This window comes from Pavona decussata, unplaced genomic scaffold (genome assembly GCF_977016875.1).
Source record: "Pavona decussata unplaced genomic scaffold, jaPavDecu1.1 SCAFFOLD_416, whole genome shotgun sequence".
Taxonomy (NCBI): Eukaryota; Metazoa; Cnidaria; class Anthozoa; order Scleractinia; family Agariciidae; genus Pavona; species Pavona decussata.
In genome coordinates this window covers 1,025,001-1,047,117 of record NW_028145778.1, presented here as the reverse complement: position 1 = coordinate 1,047,117, position 22,117 = coordinate 1,025,001, and the positions used below count along the sequence as shown (strand labels likewise).

General features: G+C 37.2%; 3 protein-coding genes and 1 pseudogene across 3 annotated transcripts in view; 2 read left to right on the top strand and 2 right to left on the bottom strand.

The window, feature by feature from the left end:
• The first annotated feature begins 2,959 nt into the window (after positions 1 to 2,959).
• On the top strand, positions 2,960 to 5,076 carry LOC146450957 (uncharacterized; annotated as a pseudogene).
• A 5,033-nt stretch (positions 5,077 to 10,109) lies between these two features.
• On the bottom strand, positions 10,110 to 12,675 carry LOC146450956 (uncharacterized). The gene is made up of 5 exons (XM_085099843.1): positions 12,623 to 12,675; positions 11,919 to 12,275; positions 11,218 to 11,409; positions 10,621 to 10,827; positions 10,110 to 10,160 (listed from the first exon to the last, which is right to left on the bottom strand). Exons 2-5 carry the CDS (start codon positions 11,964 to 11,966, stop codon positions 10,110 to 10,112), a joined length of 498 nt encoding a protein of 165 aa, XP_084955969.1. The 5' UTR covers positions 11,967 to 12,275; positions 12,623 to 12,675.
• A 2,778-nt stretch (positions 12,676 to 15,453) lies between these two features.
• Positions 15,454 to 21,573, bottom strand: LOC146450955 (uncharacterized). The gene is made up of 8 exons (XM_085099842.1): positions 21,549 to 21,573; positions 20,070 to 20,279; positions 19,291 to 19,475; positions 18,006 to 18,262; positions 17,597 to 17,766; positions 17,120 to 17,148; positions 16,525 to 16,659; positions 15,454 to 15,867 (listed from the first exon to the last, which is right to left on the bottom strand). Exons 1-8 carry the CDS (start codon positions 21,571 to 21,573, stop codon positions 15,454 to 15,456), a joined length of 1,425 nt encoding a protein of 474 aa, XP_084955968.1.
• A 133-nt stretch (positions 21,574 to 21,706) lies between these two features.
• LOC146450954 (uncharacterized) overlaps positions 21,707 to 22,117 on the top strand; it is a gene marked incomplete at its 3' end in the record, with an annotated part of 2,379 nt that continues 1,968 nt past the window's right edge. The window contains exon 1 of the mRNA XM_085099841.1: positions 21,707 to 22,030. Within this exon, the coding sequence (XP_084955967.1) occupies positions 21,707 to 22,030 (324 nt within the window). The remainder of the gene's footprint in view (positions 22,031 to 22,117) is intronic.

Below are 22,117 nucleotides of genomic sequence, written 5' to 3'. Positions count from 1 at the left end.
GCATGACGTCACTTCTACATGTGCCATACTGTCTGTAGATCTGATGACAGCCACTCAAACCAAAAACATTAACTGCGAAATTGAAGGGAAGTAAAGAGGATGAATGGAGGTGTAAAGTTAATCCATGTTAGGTACGGATAAAAAGGAAAAGTAATGCCTCAGCCTCGAAACAAACATCTTACCAGTCTTACAAGTATGGCTCTAATGGCATACATAATAGTTGCCATCAAGACACTTTTCTTGAAGTAACTTATCATGCATTCAAACGTCAATAAAATTGCCCATCAAATAGCAATTTAGGAGAAGGCCTTACACAACTGCTTGATTCGTTTGTGTTAAGGGAAAATGAAAAATTTCATGATAGCAAAATGAACTTGTGGAGGTGGCTGAGGAACAATACCATCAATGGCCATACATATTATGCTTATGGGAGAGAGGCTGCTCTTGATTTTATCATATACGGGCTTATAGAAAGAATGCCAGATAATTCAAAAGAAAGATTTTGAATAAAAACAAATCATTTTCAAGCTTGCACTGTTGACAACAGTCACAGTTCTTGCCGCAACTACAAACATAGTGTTTTTCGTATTGGTACTGATGACCATGAACACGAGGCAAAAATCGTTAACTCATTGAACCACGAAAATCGTCCAGTTCTGTTTGGAATTTCATGTAAGGAAAAACTTTGTCTTATGGTGTTGCAATTCTATGAAGTAGCAGGAAAAGCATTGACTTAGAAGACTGTTTTCAGCCTCCCTCTGTGCTACTGAAAACTTCAAATTAGTTTAATGCAGTGGTACAGCTCTGATGCACTGAGATATATTCACAATAAGAAGATTTAGCACAATGACATAAAATCTGACAACATTGTGATGGTCAAAGAAGAAAACGAAGAAATCATTTACTCCCCTATTTTGGTGGACTTTGGCAAAGCTAAAAGTGATGTATATTCAATCGGAGTTGTATTCTATAGGGTTAACAAACTGATCAAGGACAAAAATCTGAAAGAAATATGCACAAAGTGTTTAGCACTATACAATGAAAGATGTACATCTGATGAACTCAGGAAAATGTCTGTAACACTGTTAACCCCTGGTGATGGCTGCTGAAATTTCTGACTGCCTTTAACCCCACTGTGACCGCAAAATTAACAACTCTTTATTTCTAGTTCAATTGCTCAGGTGATTATAGAGATGCGCACGCTCTGAATGGTCAAGGATTGTGTCATATCAGGGCTGTCGTTAAGATTTGAAGTAGCCACTTGTTTGACTCGGTTAGAGTTGGGGGTTTGTGTTAAGTGCAAAAAGAGGTCATTCTCCGTTTCCCCTTTGTTTTATCATTAATGTCTTTTATTTTTCTTTTTAACTCAGAATAGCTAGTGATCTCCAAGTAGCACATTACTAAAGGAAAACCTGTGCTAATTATAATGGACTTTCTTAAGGTGATCATGATCTCACATTTCCATCTAACCTAGCCTATGTTTCTGGTATTAGTAAAAATAACAATATCACACATGATTGATCCCTCAGCCCAGAGGCAAAACCTCCAATAAAGGTAGCAAAGAAGAACTGGCCAATTAACTTGAGCTACCTAAGTCATTCCCACCACTTGTGATGGAGACTTTAGAGAAGAGGTTGTACATGAAAAAGAAGACACGGAGCAAATTCATACAGGCCTTATATGATGCAATCCGCCAATACACCATATGAGTAAACTTCTTTTTTTTTTTCAGAGACATTACAACCCCAACACAGTCAGTAGATTAAGATGTGCGTTACCTGAAATCTTAAAGTGGATAGAAGTTTCAAGCTGTATAGTATTTTATATTCCACATATGACCACTCTTTTGATTTTACATGCAAGTCCTGAGACTTGCATGTAAAATAAATACAAGCCATGTTCTCTTAAAGAACTGTAAAGGTAACGTTAATCTTTGTATCTTGATCTTTATTAACTTGAATGTTTCAAGAACACTATAAATGAATAATGTAAATTTATTAAAAATGATATTATACTAATTGATCTCAATATTCTCTTTTGAAAACAGGAAAGCTGATATAGAATACTTTCCAATGAATGTAAAAATGAATGTCGGGGAAATGTTCCAGACCCAGTTGTTATGTCTCGCAAGAGAAAAAATCCAGATGGCTGCCTGGAGCAGCCAAAACCCGAGAAAGGACTGCGGAGGGCATAGTAAAATGGAATCCTCCACATATTGAGGGGGAGGATCAAGCCTCCCATGACAAGCACGTCAATTGGATGCAACAGGAAGCAAAGAAAAATGACAAAAGATATTCCTTGGTCATGCGAAAAATGGACCTTACATATTCCTTTAGAAGGGAATACCAGACTACACAGCCAGTGCCACTACCTCAATCAACATGAGGTTAATACTTATAAAAGGCAAATTTGGTTTACCTCATTCCAGAATTTTTAAAAATTAATGGATTAACTGATTGAAGATCAGTTTAGTCATTTACAATCATTATATTTTCCAACATATTGTATACTTTAGTAAAATAATGTGCTATTCAAAATACTCAGAATCAAAGCGCAAAGCCAAAACATTAAAATAACAAGTCTCATGCACAAGGGTATGCAGGTGTATGGGGCCCTGAATCCCAAGGCGAAATAATAAATAGGGACCTTAAGCACCGGACAAATCTATGACACGGACCTCCTCTGGAAGTACAAGTCTGCATAATTAACTCTTGTTGCCCTGGTTACCATTATCGCCTCTCGTCTTGTTGACGTCCCCGAAGACAAACTTTATCAAGTCCCGTTTCGTCGAAACCATGGTCATTTTTGCGACACAAAGTTTTCAAAAGGTAGGAAAAAAAACTAAAGGTAACCGATAAAAAAGTAAACGAATGTTAATTTGTCAACATAAATCCATTTAACTTAATTATTGCGTCGAAAACCAACGCTCACCATTTGCTTACATTCTAGCCGTGGCGAAATGGTGGAGAACTCATCCATGAAGAGCGGTTGTCCTCCAAAGTTTGCTTCATTTTTCCTATGTTTTGGCTTTTGAAAGTTGACTAGTTATCATTCCGCTTTTGTAATGGTCATCTCCATTTACACGAACGATGTAGCTTTTAAAGGTGAAGGAAACCATTGTAATTGTAACTTGACTATTTTAATTTCTGACAGTTCTTGCATATTTCTTGGTCATTATGTAACTGCAGAGTTATGTAACCTACCGGCTAAATGCTCAAAACAACTTCTTGTGTTTTTTTTCGGCTGGTTTTTAGTTAATTTAAAGTTTGGTCGCCATCTGATAATTTTTCATTACTTTCGCTCCTTGGGAATTGCTACCGCAAAAATAGGCCTTATCACGGTTGAAGGGATGTAGCTGTGCCGGAAAGCGTCCAGTCGTGTTTTGAACTTTCCATACATTTCTATTCTTTTTTAAACTAATATTTGGGATATTTTGTTATTTCTGTTGTGTTATCTATCTATAAATTTATGTACTTATTTACCTTATTCTATACTTGTGTGTGTATCCTCAATGTTTTTGTTCTGTAATTGTAGCATGCAAATTAACGTTTTAGTCAATTTTAGTATTAAGCATCTTTCCTTACTTTGTATTTTTAGCTGTGTAGTTGTTTTGGGTGTCTAGTTACTGTGTGTATTTATAGATTGTCAAACTTCCATGTGCGACCACCTCCCATAAGCGACCACTTATCCAAAACACCAAATTTTCCCCAGTCAAAGCACTATAGTAGGAACCTCTTGTCAACAACCACCTTTTGTAAGCAACCATGACCACCTTTCGAATTTACAAGGGATTTTTAGTGACCACTGCTCATATTGTAAATAGGAAAATGTATGCGATAAATTCTCTTCGAATAAGTAGATATGTCAGACCTGTTCCCAGAAGAGACCCCCTCTAGTTCGAATGTCGTTATAAGCGACCACCTCCAGTAAGCGACCACTAAATCTTGGCATTTTGGGTGGTTGCTTACGGGAGGATTGACTGTATTATGTGTACTTATTCATTTAAGTTACAGTTAAAATAAACATTGTTGTTACTGTTGTTGTTGTTGTTGCACATTGTACAAATAACTTGTACAATGTGCAACAACATAATTTATTTTTTTAATCTGGGCCAGGTTACTATGATTATCTGGCATAGAATAAAACGTTTGTTTGATTTTTCCTGTAGTTTTAAAAGGAAATATATGGTATGTTCAGAAAAGCATGACATTTTGTTATGCAGAGAAGTGATTACCACTGACCCTTTAACAGCCATTAAGAAGGGCACAATTCAATGCAGTGCAAAGTGGGAAGCTATTGCTGAAGCCCGCTGTGTTGGTAAGGGACATAGATGTCCCATTCCGAGTGGACAAAAGGGCAGAGAGCAAGGTATGTCCACTAAAGCAACTTTCACATTTTAGGACAAATATTTGTATTAAAATGCTAAAAAGTGAAAACCCTACCCAAAAAGTAAACAATCAATTAATATAATGACAATGTACTTAAATTAAAATACCCTAGCTGTGCCACACAAACAACTTAATTTGCATAGACAGTGAGATTGCTTCTTATCTGGTGGAGGAAGCTTTGTAGAACTAAAAAGAAACCTTTACTTTGTGTTACAGATATATCCTCCTTGCAGACAGAATACGTCTGAAAATAAAAAAATGAAGAGAAGGCCAGTGGTATTTCTCCCACAAGGTCAGAGCTAGAAGAAGCACTTGAAACAACCTGAATAAGAAAGACGACTTAGTAGAAAGAGAGAAGGCTGAAGAGGTGAGGAAGGTGGCCATGGAAAGTTTGGGGGCCACAAAGAGAAGAAAAGAGGATGGAAAAGAAAATTCCAACAAAGAACCAAAGAGAGGACGCTCAGCTGGAAGTGACACAGTAGCCTTCCTGCGGGAAAAAAGCGAAAAGGAAATGGAAGCAAGGGCAGCAGATTGTGAGCTGAGGAAGGCTCAGGTTGAGCTAGAGGCAAAAAAGCACAATGACATGTTGCAAGTATTGCAACAGCAGTAACAGCAACAAATGCAAGCATTTTCAATGCTGTTCCAGCAACAGCAGCAGGCTGAACTTTTTTTCAAGCTTTTTGAGAGACTAGACCAAAAATAGTTTATCAAATGTATGATGTTCCTGCGCTAATTAATAGCCAGTCATTTGATGATTTAAATTATGGTAAATTTTGGAACATAAATGACAACATTTTAAGATGATGTATTTTGAACCATTAAATATGCCCAAATCACGTCTAAGTACAAATTTAGCACAAACACTTAGTCTCAAAAGTTGTTACATAATTATAAATTTAATGCCTTTGTGAAATTCTCTTTTTGATGGCAATAAATATTGTTAATTTCAGGTGCTTGAGTGAACTATCTAATTATTTCATGAACGCCTGTTCAATAAAAAAAATTATCATATGGCAGATACATGTATTTATAGCTAACAAGCTGCATACACCAGGTTCAGGCTAAAATATCATCTCTCATTCCACAATTAGCACAAGTGATTGAAATCATGGTCTACTAAATAAATATAGAAACAAAAACACTCTTCTTTTATTAAAAAAAAGACCACAGATACAAATCTGGAGCTACTGTGGCTTCTTTTGTAACTGTTAAGGACCGTGCCTACTAATAGCGAAGTATTTTTGTGCGGTTTATGACTATGCGGGAAAAGCACATCTTAGCAAGGGCTATTGGAATCCAAAAAGAAAATTGGGGGTAACAGTCCTTTTTTCAGAGATATCTAAGCAATAATATCTCTAAAAAGCGCCAAAATATAAAGCAATGTATGGGATTTTTTCCTAACTCGAAGCTTAATTATCCCTGAAAAGTGCATGGCTACCCCCAATTTTCTTTTGAGATACCAAAAGCATTTGCTTAGTTCAGCTTTCTCTGTATAGTTTTAAACCACGCAAAAATGTCCCTGTATTAGTAGGTACCACCCATAGGAAACCCGAGTATCTCGAGATGCGCAGAACGTATGCGCAGTAACAATAGTAGGCACCGCCCTTAAATTAGTTTCTTTCTTAATTCCATCATTTCTTCTAGATCTTATTCGGTCTATGTATATGAAAAACAATGATTATTATTCACCAACAAAATTATATACATTATATACATGTCAATGAAATGAAATTATTTACAATAATATATTTATTGCTTTGGTCTCTCTAAAGCTTTTCAATCTTTACATTTATCAGGATAATATTATCATTAGCATTAACAGAAAACAATAGCAAAATACAATATAATCATGAACAGCGCCAAAGATTGGCATGCACGAGATGAAGTGTAACAAAAGTAAAACACTTCGAATAGTTAGCGAAAGTAGTCTTCCAAAACTGGACGTTGAACATCAAAATACTCAGCTGTTGGGTTCCCATATAGACACGTAAAACAGTTCCATAAAATGGCACCAACAATGTACATTTCCCCCACAGCACTCATATCTCCAAAAATCCACTCAACCGACATTTGCACTTTACTCATTGACATATTAAATAACTCCATTTGTTGAGTGAGCCTTGCTGTATTCCTAAATGGAGCTGGCAAATGTATCTTCAATGGATACGCTGGATCACCATATATGCAAAGAGGAATGCCGAGTGGTGAGAATGCATAGGTGTTTAAGTCACGAAGAAAACCTGACTCTGCCAACCTAGCAGCATCATGCATCTTCCCTTCTGAAAATAAAAAAACTTATACGAAGATGAATATGTGTCAAATGGGTCAAATGCTACAAAAGATAAACCCCTATAACCTTAGCTGCCTTGAAAGGGACCCAACAATCTAGTTTCTCTGAGAGTATATTATGTAGACTGCAAATGTTCTTCAAGCAGTGGCTTTCTAGTCTGTTACAAAGTCATCTTTGTCATTAGTCTGGGCCAGACTTGACTAAAACGGACGTAGTTCAAACTTAAATTTATTGTTGTTTACAAATGGGGAGTGGTGTAGCTACAACAGGTAGCTAAGATATGGAATACAAATTAGCTCATACCTACTGGACCAAACAGATTGGCAATGATTCCATTTGGCAAACTCACAGACTGGAATTTGAGGGCATGCACCCTTTTATGTCCATTGTACACTAGCCTTTGGTCTTTTCCTGGACGATGCACTGTTCTGTCAATAAAACCGAAACAATTGTCGAGAGCAGCGCCAGCACGGTGAATTGGATTTGCGTACTCTTGCAGAGATGCAGGGCTTAACAAGAATTGATTCCACTGAGTTAGTCTCTGATGGTGATTGTCGTAAATAAAAGTCATAACTTCTTTGGTGATCATGCTGATAAGGGGTACAGGTCGTTCAAACCGTGCAATCATGTCGCTGAGGCGACAGGGATACGCAATTCGGTGAAGAAGCATGCACAATCCAGTTTAAGTACTGGTAGTGTTTCAGGGTTTATTGTGTAAGTAAAAGAATGGAAAGGAATAGCACTAGAAATAAAACATTTTAGCTACAGACTACAGTGAACATGTCAAATACTGTTGTCACTGTCATAAGAGTCTGAAAAATCAAAATTAAAGTTAAAGTTACTTAAATCTATATAGGTGATAAACATGGAAATTGTTCCTTGTTGTCAAAAAAAAGCCATGGTCTCCTCAAAATTGGGAACGTCTAAAAAAATTTCCTGAATCACCTCCACGATGGTGAGAGCATCCTTGAGGGAAAATATGGGAAAATTTTCTGTTTTGTCCTTGACAGTGAAAATTGTGTCACACGTTTCTGAAATGTCATCCACCAGTTGTGGTAAAAAACCATGTGTTGAAGTGCTATCAAGTGAGCAATCTTCACTTGATTGACTGAGAACGTCCATCAATGCCATCTTAACATGCCATCTGTTCTCTTTTGAGGATGCTCAACCTCAGAACTGTCACTTATTATCTCAAAGGGTAACATTTCTGCATTGCACTTGCTGCCGGCACATTGACAATTGAGCTGCAGTAAATTACAGCAGTCATGGAGTGGATTCAGTAGTTGCATAGAGCTGTCTAGTGATTGGAAAGCAGCTACTCTAAAGTAACTTGAAGCACACACAAACTCTTTCACTTCCTTTTTACAATAAGCAAGTTGTTGTCCATGATATACGATCACAACATCAGATAGTAATCCATCCATTCCAGCTCTTCGTGCTTCTTGTGTCTGGTCCAGAATAGACCGTGCTGGACCCCAGTTTACAACATATTGTATGTCCAGGAAGTTAACTCCTATACTAAGGGCACTTTTAGCGATTAAAATTCGCTAAATGCCACCTCCTTTCAGTGATGCAACCAATCTTTCTTTACATGCTGACCATAAATGATAGTGGTAGATGCCAATCAAACAGTTTTTACTACCAGAATAAACAGCATCACCAAGTTTCATCGTTAAGTAATTGACCACTTGTGCAATTTCATTCAAGGTGTTGCAGAAAATGATAGTTTTGGGGCACTGTTTACCTTTCTCAAAAACCAAATTCATTTTTTTAACAAAAACAAAACGCAAATTGAGTCTGTCCAGACTGACAAATATTGAAAGGGCGTGTGATTGAAGGCAAAGACTCTTCTTTATGGTGGCCTGAGTACTCTTGTAGGCTGTTGATGTAATTAAAAAGGTATTCAGGTTTAAATGGTTTCAACCTTAGGTTTGATTAGCCTTGATTTTCCTAGCCCTGAACATTCTTCCCAGTCCAGTCCTCCAACGCATTTTCAGGGGAAGAAAATAGCAACTGAAATTTTCCATCGCCTATGTTACTATTGCTTCACGATTTTTTTAAACAAATAACTAAATTGGCTGTTACATGTTGCGAAACAACAAGTGTTAAGTGGCAGTGGCATAAATAGGAAATTTAATGAAGCACTGATATCCCTTGGCATAAAAATTTCCCCAGGCACAAAATCACATCTGTATAATAGACTATTGTGCAAAATGTTTAACATCAGGTGTAATTAATTTGTCAGGGCGCAGAAATGTCTGGAGGAGCATCAAGAAAGGCAAACACAGGACAGACAAGATATGTTGACGAATAAGCTGAAGGTTTCCAACCAATCAGCAGATGCATTAAAAACAAACCACTTAATAACCTGCGTAGCACTCATTTCCGTTTCCTTTAAGCACTAAAGAGTTGCCAAGGCATTGGACAAAAAGGAGCAAAAAAGTAGAAGTGGGGGGGGGGGGAGGGGCGGGGAAGGAAACAAAATGTAGATGGTGTACCGATGTTACCGCAAACATCTTTCGGGAAGCAGTTGAAAACACAAAAACCCGCTGCATGATCGCAGTTACAATTCCGGCATTTCTATACTTTAAATTCTGAAATAATTCTAAACTAATTTATATTGTTTTACTTTTTTTTCGTTGTTATAAGTTAACAAATGAAATCTCTAAAGGAAGGTTAATAAGTTAAAAGAGTCAATTATATGAACTGCGCGGCATTTTATGGTGATTCCTCAGTATTGCACTGCGCATCCTGTACTACACATAACATCACAAAAGTGGTGTAATCTTGCGTGCGTAATTAGCAACACTGGCAAAATGGTGCCTTCTATCAGTGAGGGAAATCTCGCCAGGCATAAAAATGGTCGCTTTCAAAAAATGTTGGATAATGTTAGAACGAAAAGTTTATGCCTAGAGAGAAAACGATTAAGCAAAAGTGGTAAAGGTCCAAATGAATCCCCTGTTTGTGAATTCCTGGTAACTGGGAGATGCATCATTGAGCTGAGTTTGCTTGCAAATCAGCTTGACAGTGGATGCAGTGTGTCTGGAATGCCTCTTCGTTTGCCTCCCTGCTGTTTCCGAGAACATGCTGAAAGCCAGAGAACGCGAAATCGGACCGGTGTTTGAAAAAGTGATGAAAGATCCATGTGGGCAGGCAGTGGAAAAGGAAAAGAGCCAGTGGCCGGGCAAATGTTTCAATAGTGGGAAACGGTGAGCAAAGAACAGCAAGAAAGTGTGCATGTGGGTATCAGCGCATCGTACAATGGAGGATGGCAAAAGCGAGGGAAAGGTCACAACAGTCTTACAGATAGGCTATATAATTTATACAAAAAGATTCACAGTGATTGGGCAAAAGAAAACAATGTAAGAGCGATATTCAGGTATATATGTTTACAAGCTGCGAGCAGAACAGTATAAAGGAATTGATATTTCTCACGATAAAAATCGCTTGCTGAGTTTAGAGTCACTCTCAAGCACGGCCAGCTGTAGAAAACAAAAAAAATTGTTCGAATTTAAAGTGAACAACAATTTTCCTGAATGAAATATCTTTGTTTCAAACGAAATTATCGAACTTTCCGTTTATCTTGGAACGAATAAAAGTAAAACAAAGTGCAAAGATAAACAGAAAAAAAAATATGCGGACTACTGAGGGATCAGCAACATCAAATCATTTTTTCCTTGAAGAAAATGAGTCACCACTGTTTTTTATGCCATAAATCACTATATCACTGTTTGGTTTTCTCCAAAGATTACAAATTTTGTTCTCTAAATTATTAGTTCACCATCATTTTGGTGAATTTTTAGGGTGCTCTATGAAACATATAGATTGTCTACATTATTCCAGTAGGAAATCAGTCTTCCAAAACCAATTAGCCAATGTCACTAACAGTATACAAAGGCTGTGATCAATTTCACTCTAGATACTGATTATATAAAGTGGCACCTGCATTATAGTACGCTTACTTTTCTTAAGATGCCATATGTCAAAGTAGTGGATTATGTTCTTCAAGGACTTCCTCTTGTAGGCCGCAATAGACACATGTCGGTCAGAGACAAATGCTGTAATAAGGATGGCGTATCCAATCGGAAACTCCATGCAGGATTTAAAACCCATGAATTCCATTGCTGGACTGTTTTCAGCTTGGTTTCTCTGTTGATTATATTGTAGATATAAGAAAATAAAAATATATTATTCACAGTGCCATTACACATTTATCCCATAGGGGTATCTAAGGGAATGCTTCCAAAGAAATGAATGTTAACAAATAGAGGTATTAAAATGAAATATCAAGCTTCCTGGACACCATTATCTAGTATATTTATGACCAAACTTTAAGAGGAAGCCAGCTTCTTAGTTATAATCATGAACAAACATAACAGGGTTATCTTATGTTTGGTTATGATTGTGATTGTTATGTTCTGCTAGTGGGAACCAAGAATATCTGCAGTCCTTTGTTTAGTCTATTATTTAAAGAGCGAAGCCTGGGTTGAAAAGGTGTTTTCCTGGTACTCATAGGCATGTATGTAAACCTGAACTTACCCGAATAAGAGAAAAGTGCAGAATCATTGGTACGGTACAGTAAAATATGGTGTAAGCACCATATTTTGCACTGTGCCCCATGCTGTCATGGCGACCATCCCCTGCTATAATTATCCCATCTTTTATGGCCTTCAGTTTCTCCAGCATCTTTTGTTGGTACTTCTGCCAGTACAGCAAAATTGTTGGGAACAGCTTGCTTTGGAGAGAAAAGTGGAAGACAACAAAACATTGATGCTGCATACTGAATCTATATTCAGTAGATAAGGTGGTAATTACTCTGGGTTAAGATAAAAATATATTCTGTAATCCACAACAACAAAAAAACAGACTGATTATTAGAAAATTAATTAGTATGAATCGTAGTTACAACAACGTGATATAAAACCGGGTCCCATCTATGTGTATATCAAACTTTGGTCACATGTTGCTTTGGTGGATTGTGATTTTGTTCAGGTTGACTTTTAGCAGTGATTACTTAATGGCAGGGAACTTTTCTTGTGGAAGTGTGACTGTATGGTTTAGAGGGTTGTCACAAAGTTTTGGAGTAGGTGGCTGATTTTTCCATTAATCAAGAATAACACGGCAGAGTAGCAGGCCACAATCATAGAGTAGGCTGTGACTTTTCCCCTAGTACAATGTAGCTGCTTTTGGCAAGCTTGGGTACCAATATTTTTATAAATATATAATTTGCTAGTACTCACTCTCTGGTATTTGAAGAAAGTGTTGAGGGACAGGCAGCCAAGACCCATATGGGAAAAGACTGTAAACACTTTGGAAGGAGATCCTCTAGATAGCAAAATTGCCAGGCAGAAAGGAAATTACCAGCTGGTAATTTTGTTCCTGGCAGGAATGGTTGGCTGTGCCAGATGTTCTTTGGCTTGGGACACTTGGGGTTGGTGCAGTTGCTTGCTACGACAGCTTGGGTTCCAACCTGTTTCTCGTCAACTTGTGGGTCATCTGCTTTGCAGCTATGGCAGCAGCCAAACAACAGGAGCAACTGAGAGAGAAAGACAATATGCTTTGGATCTGTGCGTAGATTTGTGCCCCTCATAGACACCCTATAAAAAATATATTGAAAGATGTTAAAGGTCTGAAAGTGATGCTGAAAGTCATTCAAGTTTGTTTGTCACAATAAATTGTTATGATTAGTAGACATAAATTTATAAATTATTGTAGTCTCATTTGGAAGTTGAATTTTCACTAAAAAATTTAATTTCCTTACTCCGTACAGTAAACAACAATTGATTTTGCATGCATTGTGACATTAATAATGTTTTTTTTTTTCATATGTACATCCAATAAATAATTTATTATTGTTGAACAACCATGCAATGTAAAATGTATTATTATTATACGGTTGTGAACTCAAAAGCCTTTTGGATAATTGAGCTGACGTACAATGTACCTTTGAGTGGGAGTGTTATCAAAGTCCCCCTCATCCTCTGTTTCAGTTTCAGTAGTCTCTGTGGTAGGCTCCTCCTCTGCCTCATACGTGCTTTCCTCAATTTCTTCTTCTTTCTCTTCTGGCTTGTGCTCCTCTGTAACCTTGTCACCAACTGAACTCTCATGAACATCATCTTCTGTGCTAAGGTTCTCTTGAGACTGCATTCCTGAAAGGTGCGTGTAATCATCAAAATGACACGAAGGCATAACAAGAACATTGCATGTACATTTAGATATAGAAAATTATTGATTGGTAGCAAGAATGATTTTTTTTCTTGAGTATATTTGTAGAGTATATTGAACAAAAAATAAATGAATTTCCAAAGCAAAAGTTGAACGACAACATACACATATTTCATTTTGGTTACTTGAAGGATTAAGCTGGCAAAACGAGGTGTTTACCAAGCAGAATTTGTGCACAATAACAGAGAAAATAAACGAAATGATATAACCTCTTTTCACCAACATTTAATCAAGCATAATATAAGCCTATCGATATAATGATAGCATATAAATAAGCACTTTTTAGAAGCAATACCGGCATTTACAACTTGGAGGGACTTTCTTTACAATTATAATTTATTTGAAATATGGCGCAAACTCAAATACTGGCTACAAAAATAGTATTTTAAAGAAATAGGTTCACATAAATTGACTGCTCTCTCGTCCTGTCTTTTAATTTCAACGGTAACATTTTCACAGAGTTATAGAGCTTCCTTTTCTCCATGGTAAAGACGCAACAACTGGCACATTTCTTTGATGATTTCTTGGATGGTTCAGGAACTTCAAGCACGGGAAAATCTTCCATGGCTTCCATCGGATCGCCAGATTTTTCCACTACTCCCACCACAACCGGTACTGATTCTTCTGCAGTGGAAAGTGGAGGGGCAGAAGGTAGCGCCAATCTTTTTCTAACGCTCTTTTGGCGACGCTTCAGTTCGGTCTGAATGTCACTTTCGCCGACATCGGTACCCAAATTTTCCAGCGCATCTTTCTTCCTCTGAAATAAATACTAGAAACAAAGGGAATTACATTTGGAGGAGTATAGTCTTGGCAAACGTAGGTGAATATAAAGGAAAGGCGTTTATTCCCGATAAACATCAGCTCACTTTGACATGCACGTTGCACATAATATCTCACCTTTCTTTTGCTTCGCTGAGTTTCAGCTGGTGTCTCTTCACTACAAACACCAGAAGCGTGTTTGCAAGGGAACAGGCAAATTCCAACTTCATCTTTTCTCAGGTGTTGCTGCATTTTCTGCTCTGTCAAGCCAGAATACCTGGCTGTATAGTCCTCATCAAGGAAATGGTCAGAGCACACAATGTGCTCGTTTGGATTGAATCCAATTGACCCATTTCTTTCTCCTTTTTCTTTTCTGTAGGTCGTCACTTCCATAAAAAGGTATCGGATGAGGCTTTATATCTTTGTCCTTGTCTCTAACGTTACTACAACCAAAAGCAACACATGTCTCTGGCATTTTTACACAACAACGCTCACGGGCGACTGACGCTCACGAGCAACCAAGCGAGTCACCTATCTCCAGGAATGACATCACAAAATGTACTCGACCGAGACCGTTTTGGTTGATTCTGCGGCACGGTAATGTTTTTTCATAAGTGTGATTTTTGCCGACTTTGAAGGCTCATACAAAATCGAGGTTTCAACCAAAAACAAAAATTTTTGCGGCATTTTGCTCAGTATAATACAAAGATTTATTTGGGCCAAAAACAATTTTTGGGGTTATAGGCACTTTAAGATTACAGGTACTAAATATTGGTTTTGGCTTAGCATGTGTGGCTGAACACAGCTTTTGATACTTCTGATATGTCTTATTTCCATAGAAACAATCCAATAACTGTGCTATAAACTTGCCTTTAATTAAAACAGGTTTTGTATGTTTGCTGAGAATCTTGCTACATAAATTATATTACGCCGATCATTTATCTGAAACAAACACTTAAACAATGCTCTCATGTTAAAACTCTTCCAGTGATATTTTTCCCACGACTTTTTGGATCTCCTTTGTTAAAGGACAACTGGAGTATTGTTCTTTAAATTTCCACTGTTAAATTTTAGTTGTTTTGCAATAATCCACCTTGTTTCCTGAAGTGTATCCCTGACAAATGTTAATCAAAACTTTTGTGAGTGGTTCTTGACAAATATGCACATTTCTGAGAAAGCCAGCATATTCAATGTCAATTTTTCACCACCTATGCGTGCATTGCATTTAAGGGGTTCTCATGTTGATTAGAAGAGACCACTAAAATACAGTGTAGCTAGATTGCATCTTGACTGCTTGTGACATACCATTTTATGAAAGGGTTTCAACTTACAATTATTTAGATTGTCATTTTATACCACACGTAGAGCCTGTTTTAACCCTTTATGCCCTATGAGTGATCAGCATGAAATTTCTCCTTGTAATATCAATGCTTTGTAAAACATAGTGGCTATGAGAATTATGCACATGATCACACAATATGAATTTGCTGGATATTTAAACAACCTCTCCCCACCACTTCTGTAGGAAATGAATAGGGGCAGCAAGTGAGAATTCAAATCTTGATGGTAGGGTTTAAAGGGTTAAACGAATATATCATCAACTGCATCAGGTTTGTTTATTGCAATCTTTTTGTGTGCGTTCCACTTTGCATCAGCAATAAAGACTACAAAGCATGTAGAACAGCTGTGTTCAGCCACTTGAACATGTAAACATCTCAAACGTCTTTATCTGAATTGATAATTACACTATTTTATTACACTAATAATATAATAAATTACCATACTCAGACTTTATCTGGCCTTTACACCAGATGAGAATTTATTTTTATGATCATTTATCCAAGTGTAACACTTGGACATGTTCAAATCAGCCAGAGCATCTCTTTCAAATCCTTTAGAATGTCTGTAACTTCGTCTCTCTTGATAACTGAAAACATTTTCCCTGAGCTTTTTGATCAATTTGTCAATGTCTACCACTAGTGAACGCTGGACATGTTTTGCTGAACGAATGAAGCGCTGGAGACGTTTGTCCACCTTGCCAATAAGACTTCTTACTGGCTTCTCCGCATGGCAAATTCTTGCGACTGTTTTCTCCATCAGGTTCACTCCTAGGTTTCCAAAGCCTTGCTTGTTGTAGTTGCTGCTGTGCTCAACTGCCAAGTCATGAGGAATGTTCTTCCCAATCCCACCAGACTGTTGACAGTCCTATTTCAGATAAAAATTTCTGCTTCTTTCTCACTTAAACCATTGGCAGGAATTAACTGACACAGACTTTAAAGAGCATATTTAACACTGTGAGGATCATCTGCCTTGCACAAAAGCATCAGATATTTATACTGCCTAATAATCCTCATGCCATGTCCTTCTGATACAGCATCAAGAAAGTTTAACAACAACAGCCCTTCAGACAAGAGTGCAGCATTGTAATTGAACATGTCATCTGCAACTTTAGTTGGCAGAGTTGCAGACTCTGTGGTGGCATCGTAAATGTCCTCAGAAATGACAACTGGGGGATCATGACCAAGCTCATGTCTTCTTCGACTCTTCCAATTGTACTTGAACGAAGCTTTTCAGCCAGGAAATCGACAAGGAAAACGCCCATCTTCATTAATCTCTAGTTGGTTAAGAATTGTCTGTCTCTCTTGCACTGAAACCATATTTTGTAGGGAACCATTCATCATCGTCTCATCAACCACCACTTCAATCTTAGCAGCAGTTTTATGTAAAAAACTGCAGGTGCTTAAATCTGCTCTGACTGGCTGGGTTGTCAGGGATGGTGAAGTGCTTTGGTTTGTCTTGCTTGCTTTCCATTGCAAGGACATGAAAGGCAGCTGCCACCACACGTGCTGTAACCTCGAATACCAAAACATCTCTGTCTGCTCGATAGGCAGCATGTGGCTCTTCCCTAACATTTCTGTGATTTATGACATTTCGGTCTGGACACATGGTGCAGTGGTCATTGGATAAAGTGCCAGAGTAGACTCTTCTTAATATTAGCTGAAAGTAGAGGAATTTATATTGAATAAGTACACAGTAACCCAGGCAGAAGACAACAACAACAACTTTATTTTCACATTTCCTTTTAAGATTTTATTGTTACATAAATGAATACTTCGTTAATTTAAAGTTTTTGAAAAAAACATTTATACAGATAACTAAACATAAATATCTATTGTGGAAATGCCTAGCGTTTAAGTAAACCATATAGTTTTCTTAGTTAGACACTAGTGAGAGGGAGGCAGTCAAGAATCTCCTGTCTTACATGAATTCTATTTAATTATTTACATCTATGTTGTATACTGGACAAAGGTTGTGTGTCAAATAATCAAGTATAATTGAGCCACACAACTTTTAGACCTGTACTACAAATCCTAAAACTCTTATATACACTTCTATAATGAAAGACCTCTATTCACAGGTAAAATGGGAAAAAACATTAAGTTGTGATATCTTTTACCTTTTTAATAGTCATAGCTGCACAGAGACCTAAAAATGCACAAGACTGACTCGCAACAGTCAGGTGCAATGGATCTCTCTTGCAAACATTTTCCACTTACCATCTCCTGTAAGATCTAGTCATTCAGGAGACTTAAATCATCAGATCCTAGGGGAAACAATTAAGTCAAGCAATGTGGATGTACTTGAAACACGTTTTAAAAAATGTGATCTTTTTGTATTTTTAATTACAATCATGTCTTCGAATAATGGTTGCTTTCGCACTTATAAAAGTCCAAGAAGCACCATATGAGCACTTCTCTCTTCCAGAATCCTCTTTTCCATTTTGGGAATTAAGTCTGTCCAGCTGTATATATATTAGCAAGTTGTTATTTCACTGTATCAACACTAGCCTCTCTCGCAGACGCTCTTTTGGCTTGTCACGCAATCTTAGGCTATATCAACACAACATGCCCCCTTTTTAAGCATGACGTTTTACCTTTGTCCAGTATATCCAGCAGCATTTGTGGAATTTTTCTCCTACTGATGTGGTTGCATGTGGTGGACGAATCCCCAATTCGCTTGCTTTTCCCTGTGCATCCAATACTTTTCACATTAATCCCATGTGTGCAACCTTTGGTATTATATTTGGCTTTAAAAAATTTTGGCCTAAAAATATGAACATTAGGTCCATGTTAGCTCATGAGTCATCATTTTCTAAACAAGCTGACTAAAAATCTGTTTCCCATGGAAACAGACTCATAATAGACAGTGACCATGAAAGAGTCATGTTTATAGTTTGGGAACATTGCTGTAACTGATTTTCTTTTTGGTTAAAGTTGTCTGACTTGATTTTAATGATTTACACGTGAAAGCTCTTTGGTAATAGTTTCAATCAGATGTTTTACACTGGATAATAACAATTGCTAAAAATGAAATGTACTTGTCTTACAATTACTACATCTGGCTGTGACATCACATCCGTAAACAGCTTTTCCATGGGTTCCCAAAATTCTTCATCATCAGCGACAGGGCTTTCTTTTACCCCTTCAATCTCCTCACAGTTACCTATCAGTACCTCCTTGTACTTGGGGACCATTTGTGACTCAAAGCGTTTTATGACTTCTGGCCAGAATAGATCAAATAACTGCATTTGCTGCAAAATCTAAAAACAAAAAATTAAAAAAATAAAGAACAAGCAGGTTAGTACTTTATCTCCCAAAGACTAGGTTTTTGAGTCATCCTTGTGTCTAGAGCAATAACATGTAAAGCAAATTTAGTTTAAAAATGATATCATACAGTCAGCTAAATGGACAGTGTGTTTAGAATGGTAATTAGGCCTGCATGACTTAACAGAACGTAAATTTTAACCAAGAGTATACACTCGATTGCTAAAACGTTGACACCTAAAAAGCATAAACCGTGAATGATGAGACCCAATGGCTTTATGGGTATCACTGTACTAAATTTATCTGCATAATATTCTATTCTCGTGCGACGGTTGACCGGACCAAAATAAGTTGCACGTGGTGAATGATGGAAACTGTCCAAGCTTTCCTTAAAGTGTCCAAGTTGGCCAACAAGGGCCAATTTGAGTGATATCGCGATTTGCCTAAGTTCAAATCAGTCACTGAACTTAAGCAATATTTGGTAGAAAATTATTCGGAAGAATTAAGTCATCACTGTATTCTTTCTTGCAAAGAATGAGAATGGTAAATTATTGATTATGGAAATGAGGTTATTGTTTAAACACTACCCACATATCCATTGGGTGTCATGGTTCACGGTTTATGCTTTTTAGGTTTCAATGTTTTTGCAATTCAGTGTATGTAAAATACCTTTAGTGTTAAAAAGTATTTGAAAACTATTAGCCATGAAAAAGGTTAAATAAATTAACCTTGTTAACTTATTTAAGAACCTTTAAAATTGAAAATAATAATAATAATAATAATAATAATAATAATAATAATAATAATAATAATAATAATAGCTAGCCTGTAATTGGTCTTACATGTACTATGAACTTAAATTTCCAGAAAGTATAGAAAAGTTTGAGTATAGATATGTCAATATCTTAGTTTAGGTGATGTTGAACCGCCAAGTACTATTTTGTCAGGTACAACAACTGTAACAGAGTGGAATGTTGTGCATGATATTTTTCGCCTTTGAATCCCAGACTTGTTTGCCCATCACCAAGTTCCTTATCTTCCCTGTTGAAAATGGAAGAACAGAAAAGTTTGCTTCTGTTCTGACATCCAGATCTCTCTGCTCAACTACTTCTTGAATTGAAATAAACAATTCATCCTTGGTCATGTCGTCCCAGCACATGGGAATGGTCCTGCTGACAAGGCTTCCTAAAAGCATTGCCTCAGGGCCCGCTACAAATTGGAGGTTATGAATTAAAGATTGTTGGATTGTTAGTTGGTAGAAGCAGTGTACGTTAATGTTTGCCACTCTGTCTGTACTGTTTGATTTTTCTTTTTGAAATAAATGTGTCACAATTCATTTAGCAACTGTCTTCCGGCATGACAATAATTATAACAATAATAAATTAATTAAACACATTTTATTAATTTAAGGCTGGTGGAGTTAGCAGCACAGAATAAGAAATTATGTTGTACGTTGTAACATGAATTTAGCTACAATTAAATTTAACTTTTTAAATTATGACAATGATTGTAGAGAATCATTTCATTGCTGCATGATATGGCGCTTCCAAGCAAGCGTATAACATACGTCCTTATGTCAAACTAAGTTCCTATATTGTATAGTTATGGAAGAGATAGGTCAAGTTTGACAAACATCCCAAGTAAGTTTCAATTTAGAAGAATTAAAGCTTAACCAAGAAAGCCTTGAAGAATTAAAGCATTTTTAATTGAGGTTTGAGCAGCCTTTAGCCTGGCTGAATCAAAATCTTAAACATTTTCTTGGTAAAGTGTGGCTTCTCACTGGTGACATAAAAATGTTATTACCTCCAGTGCATTCCCGCTGGTTGAAAAGTGCTAATGCGCACTCCACTGCAGTTGATTTACCTGAAACAGGGTCCCCAACTGCAAGTGTTGGTGGAACACCGCCCACAAGGTCACATAACTGCTGGAAGTAGAATGCCATTGCAGTCCCTCCAATGACCAGAAGTGCCGCAGCTGTGTCTTGACCATAGAATGAGTCGTTGGAAGCAACATCTTGTCATGTCTCACATATCCATATTCCACTGGATCAAGAGCAGGTGGATCGAGGGCAGTGCTGCTTTCCAAGTGCCTGTCTGAAGATGGGACCTCTTCACGTTCTCTACAAAAGCTTCTGTAGTTCTGTAGAACAGCGACATCCATTCCTATAACACCCGGAGAAAGAATGATTTCCGTCTTCCACCCGTACGAATAAACTACGGAATGAAGAGATTCCTTTACCAGGGTATTAAGGAATGGAACCTTTTAGAACAGTCTTTCAAAGACATAAATTATTTTTTAATTTTTAAGCAACGTATCAAAGAGTGTGTTTTTAGCTATTTTTTAATTCTTATTTCTAATTTTTACTTCTTATTGATGTCTTTGTATTTTCTACTTTTAAATAATTGTAATCTTTAACTCATTTGTAAGTTTTTAAAACCTAACGTATTTTTTTTTTCAATCTACAGGGCCCCACTGAATATGACTTTTGTGATGTGGGCTCCCTGTATAAAGATTGTTATTATTACTATTATCAGTAGTAGTAGTAGTAGTAGTAGTAGCAGTAGCAGTAGCAGTAGCAGTAGCAGTAGCAGTAGCAGTAGCAGTAGCGGTAGTAGTGGTAGTAGTGGTAGTAGTGGTAGTAGTGGAAGTAGTGGAAGTAGTGGTAGTAGTGGTAGTAGTGGTAGAAGTGGTAGAAGTGGTAGAGGTGGTAGTGGTGGTAGTGGTGGTAGTGGTGGTAGTAGTGGTAGAGTAGTGGTAGAGTAGTGGTAGTAGTAGTGGTAGTAGTAGTACCAGGGAGCAGCAATGAGATTCTTCAAGACAGTTCCTTTGCTAGTCTCGAAGTATGTAGGTACAGTGTCGCACCCGGATAGGGCATAGGCTCGTAAACCAGGCATGATATACACAGGACGAACACACACATTTTGGTGTCTTTTGTGTAGAATTAAAGCTTAACTAAAGGTTTAGCTGATCTTTAATTGTCTTTAATTGTGACATGAAATATCCAAAAGGTAAAATCTATCTTTACTGAGTCTTTAATGGGCCTTTTATTGGACTTTCATACCTTCAAACTTTAGGTCTTATTTAGGTCTTTTTTTACTCCCAAAACTGCCACTTAGATTTTACCATCTTTAATTTCGAAATAAAGTAAACTTAAAGTGTCATAATATCTTTCAATATCTTTAATTGGAAATTAATGTTCTAAAAGGTAACTTGATCTTTAAGTAATCTTGAATCAACAATAAGTTAGTTAACTTTTCACGTCAAGGATGTAATTACGCTTACTGATCGATCGGATGACAAGAACCATGTGGCAGAGCCGTACCTAGTTCTTATTATACTGTCTTGGAATTAGTAGAAGACAGAGAAATTACCATCAGCAGCTCAGCAGCTATTTCCCTTGACGTCTTCCTTTACAACATTAATTCGAAGCCACAGAAACCATGGAAAGCAATGAAGCTAAGGGATATGTGGTATCACGGTTAACCTTTCAAAGACACGAAAGGAAAAGATATTCAGCAACCTCTGGCAGTGAGATTAGACAATCAAAAGCAAACCTGTGCAGTTCAGATTCAGAAACATCAAGTACACCCGATGATGAAGGGGAGTCAACAATTTTTTTATTTATGTTAGATGCAACAGTCAGGCAAGTGAGGGACAGTAACAAACATTCAATTCCTTTAATGCTTTCAGAATTTGTCCCCAAGGAACCCTCAGCTGTTGTCCAGGAAGAAACGTCCGGAGATGCAATTCTTGAGGCTGAACAGGTGATGAATTTAACTACTGAGTCGAGCACACGGTTAATAACGATACGAAAGTTACAAACTGAAATATGCATGTGAACATGTCGCTAT

Coding starts and splice junctions, on each gene's coding strand:
- LOC146450956 (XM_085099843.1), bottom strand. CDS start 11,966: ATGGGTCTTGGCTGCCTGTCCCTCAACACTTTCTTCAAATACCAGAGA. Junction 11,410..11,918: donor CTTTCTTCAAATACCAGAGA/GTGAGTACTAGC, acceptor CTCCAAAGCAAG/CTGTTCCCAACAATTTTGCT. Junction 10,828..11,217: donor TGCACTTTTCTCTTATTCGG/GTAAGTTCAGGT, acceptor TATAATCAACAG/AGAAACCAAGCTGAAAACAG.
- LOC146450955 (XM_085099842.1), bottom strand. CDS start 21,573: ATGGTTCTTGTCATCCGATCGATCA. Junction 19,476..20,069: donor CCAGCGGGAATGCACTGGAG/GTAATAACATTT, acceptor TCCAATTTGTAG/CGGGCCCTGAGGCAATGCTT. Junction 18,263..19,290: donor CAGGGAAGATAAGGAACTTG/GTGATGGGCAAA, acceptor TTTTGTTTTTAG/ATTTTGCAGCAAATGCAGTT.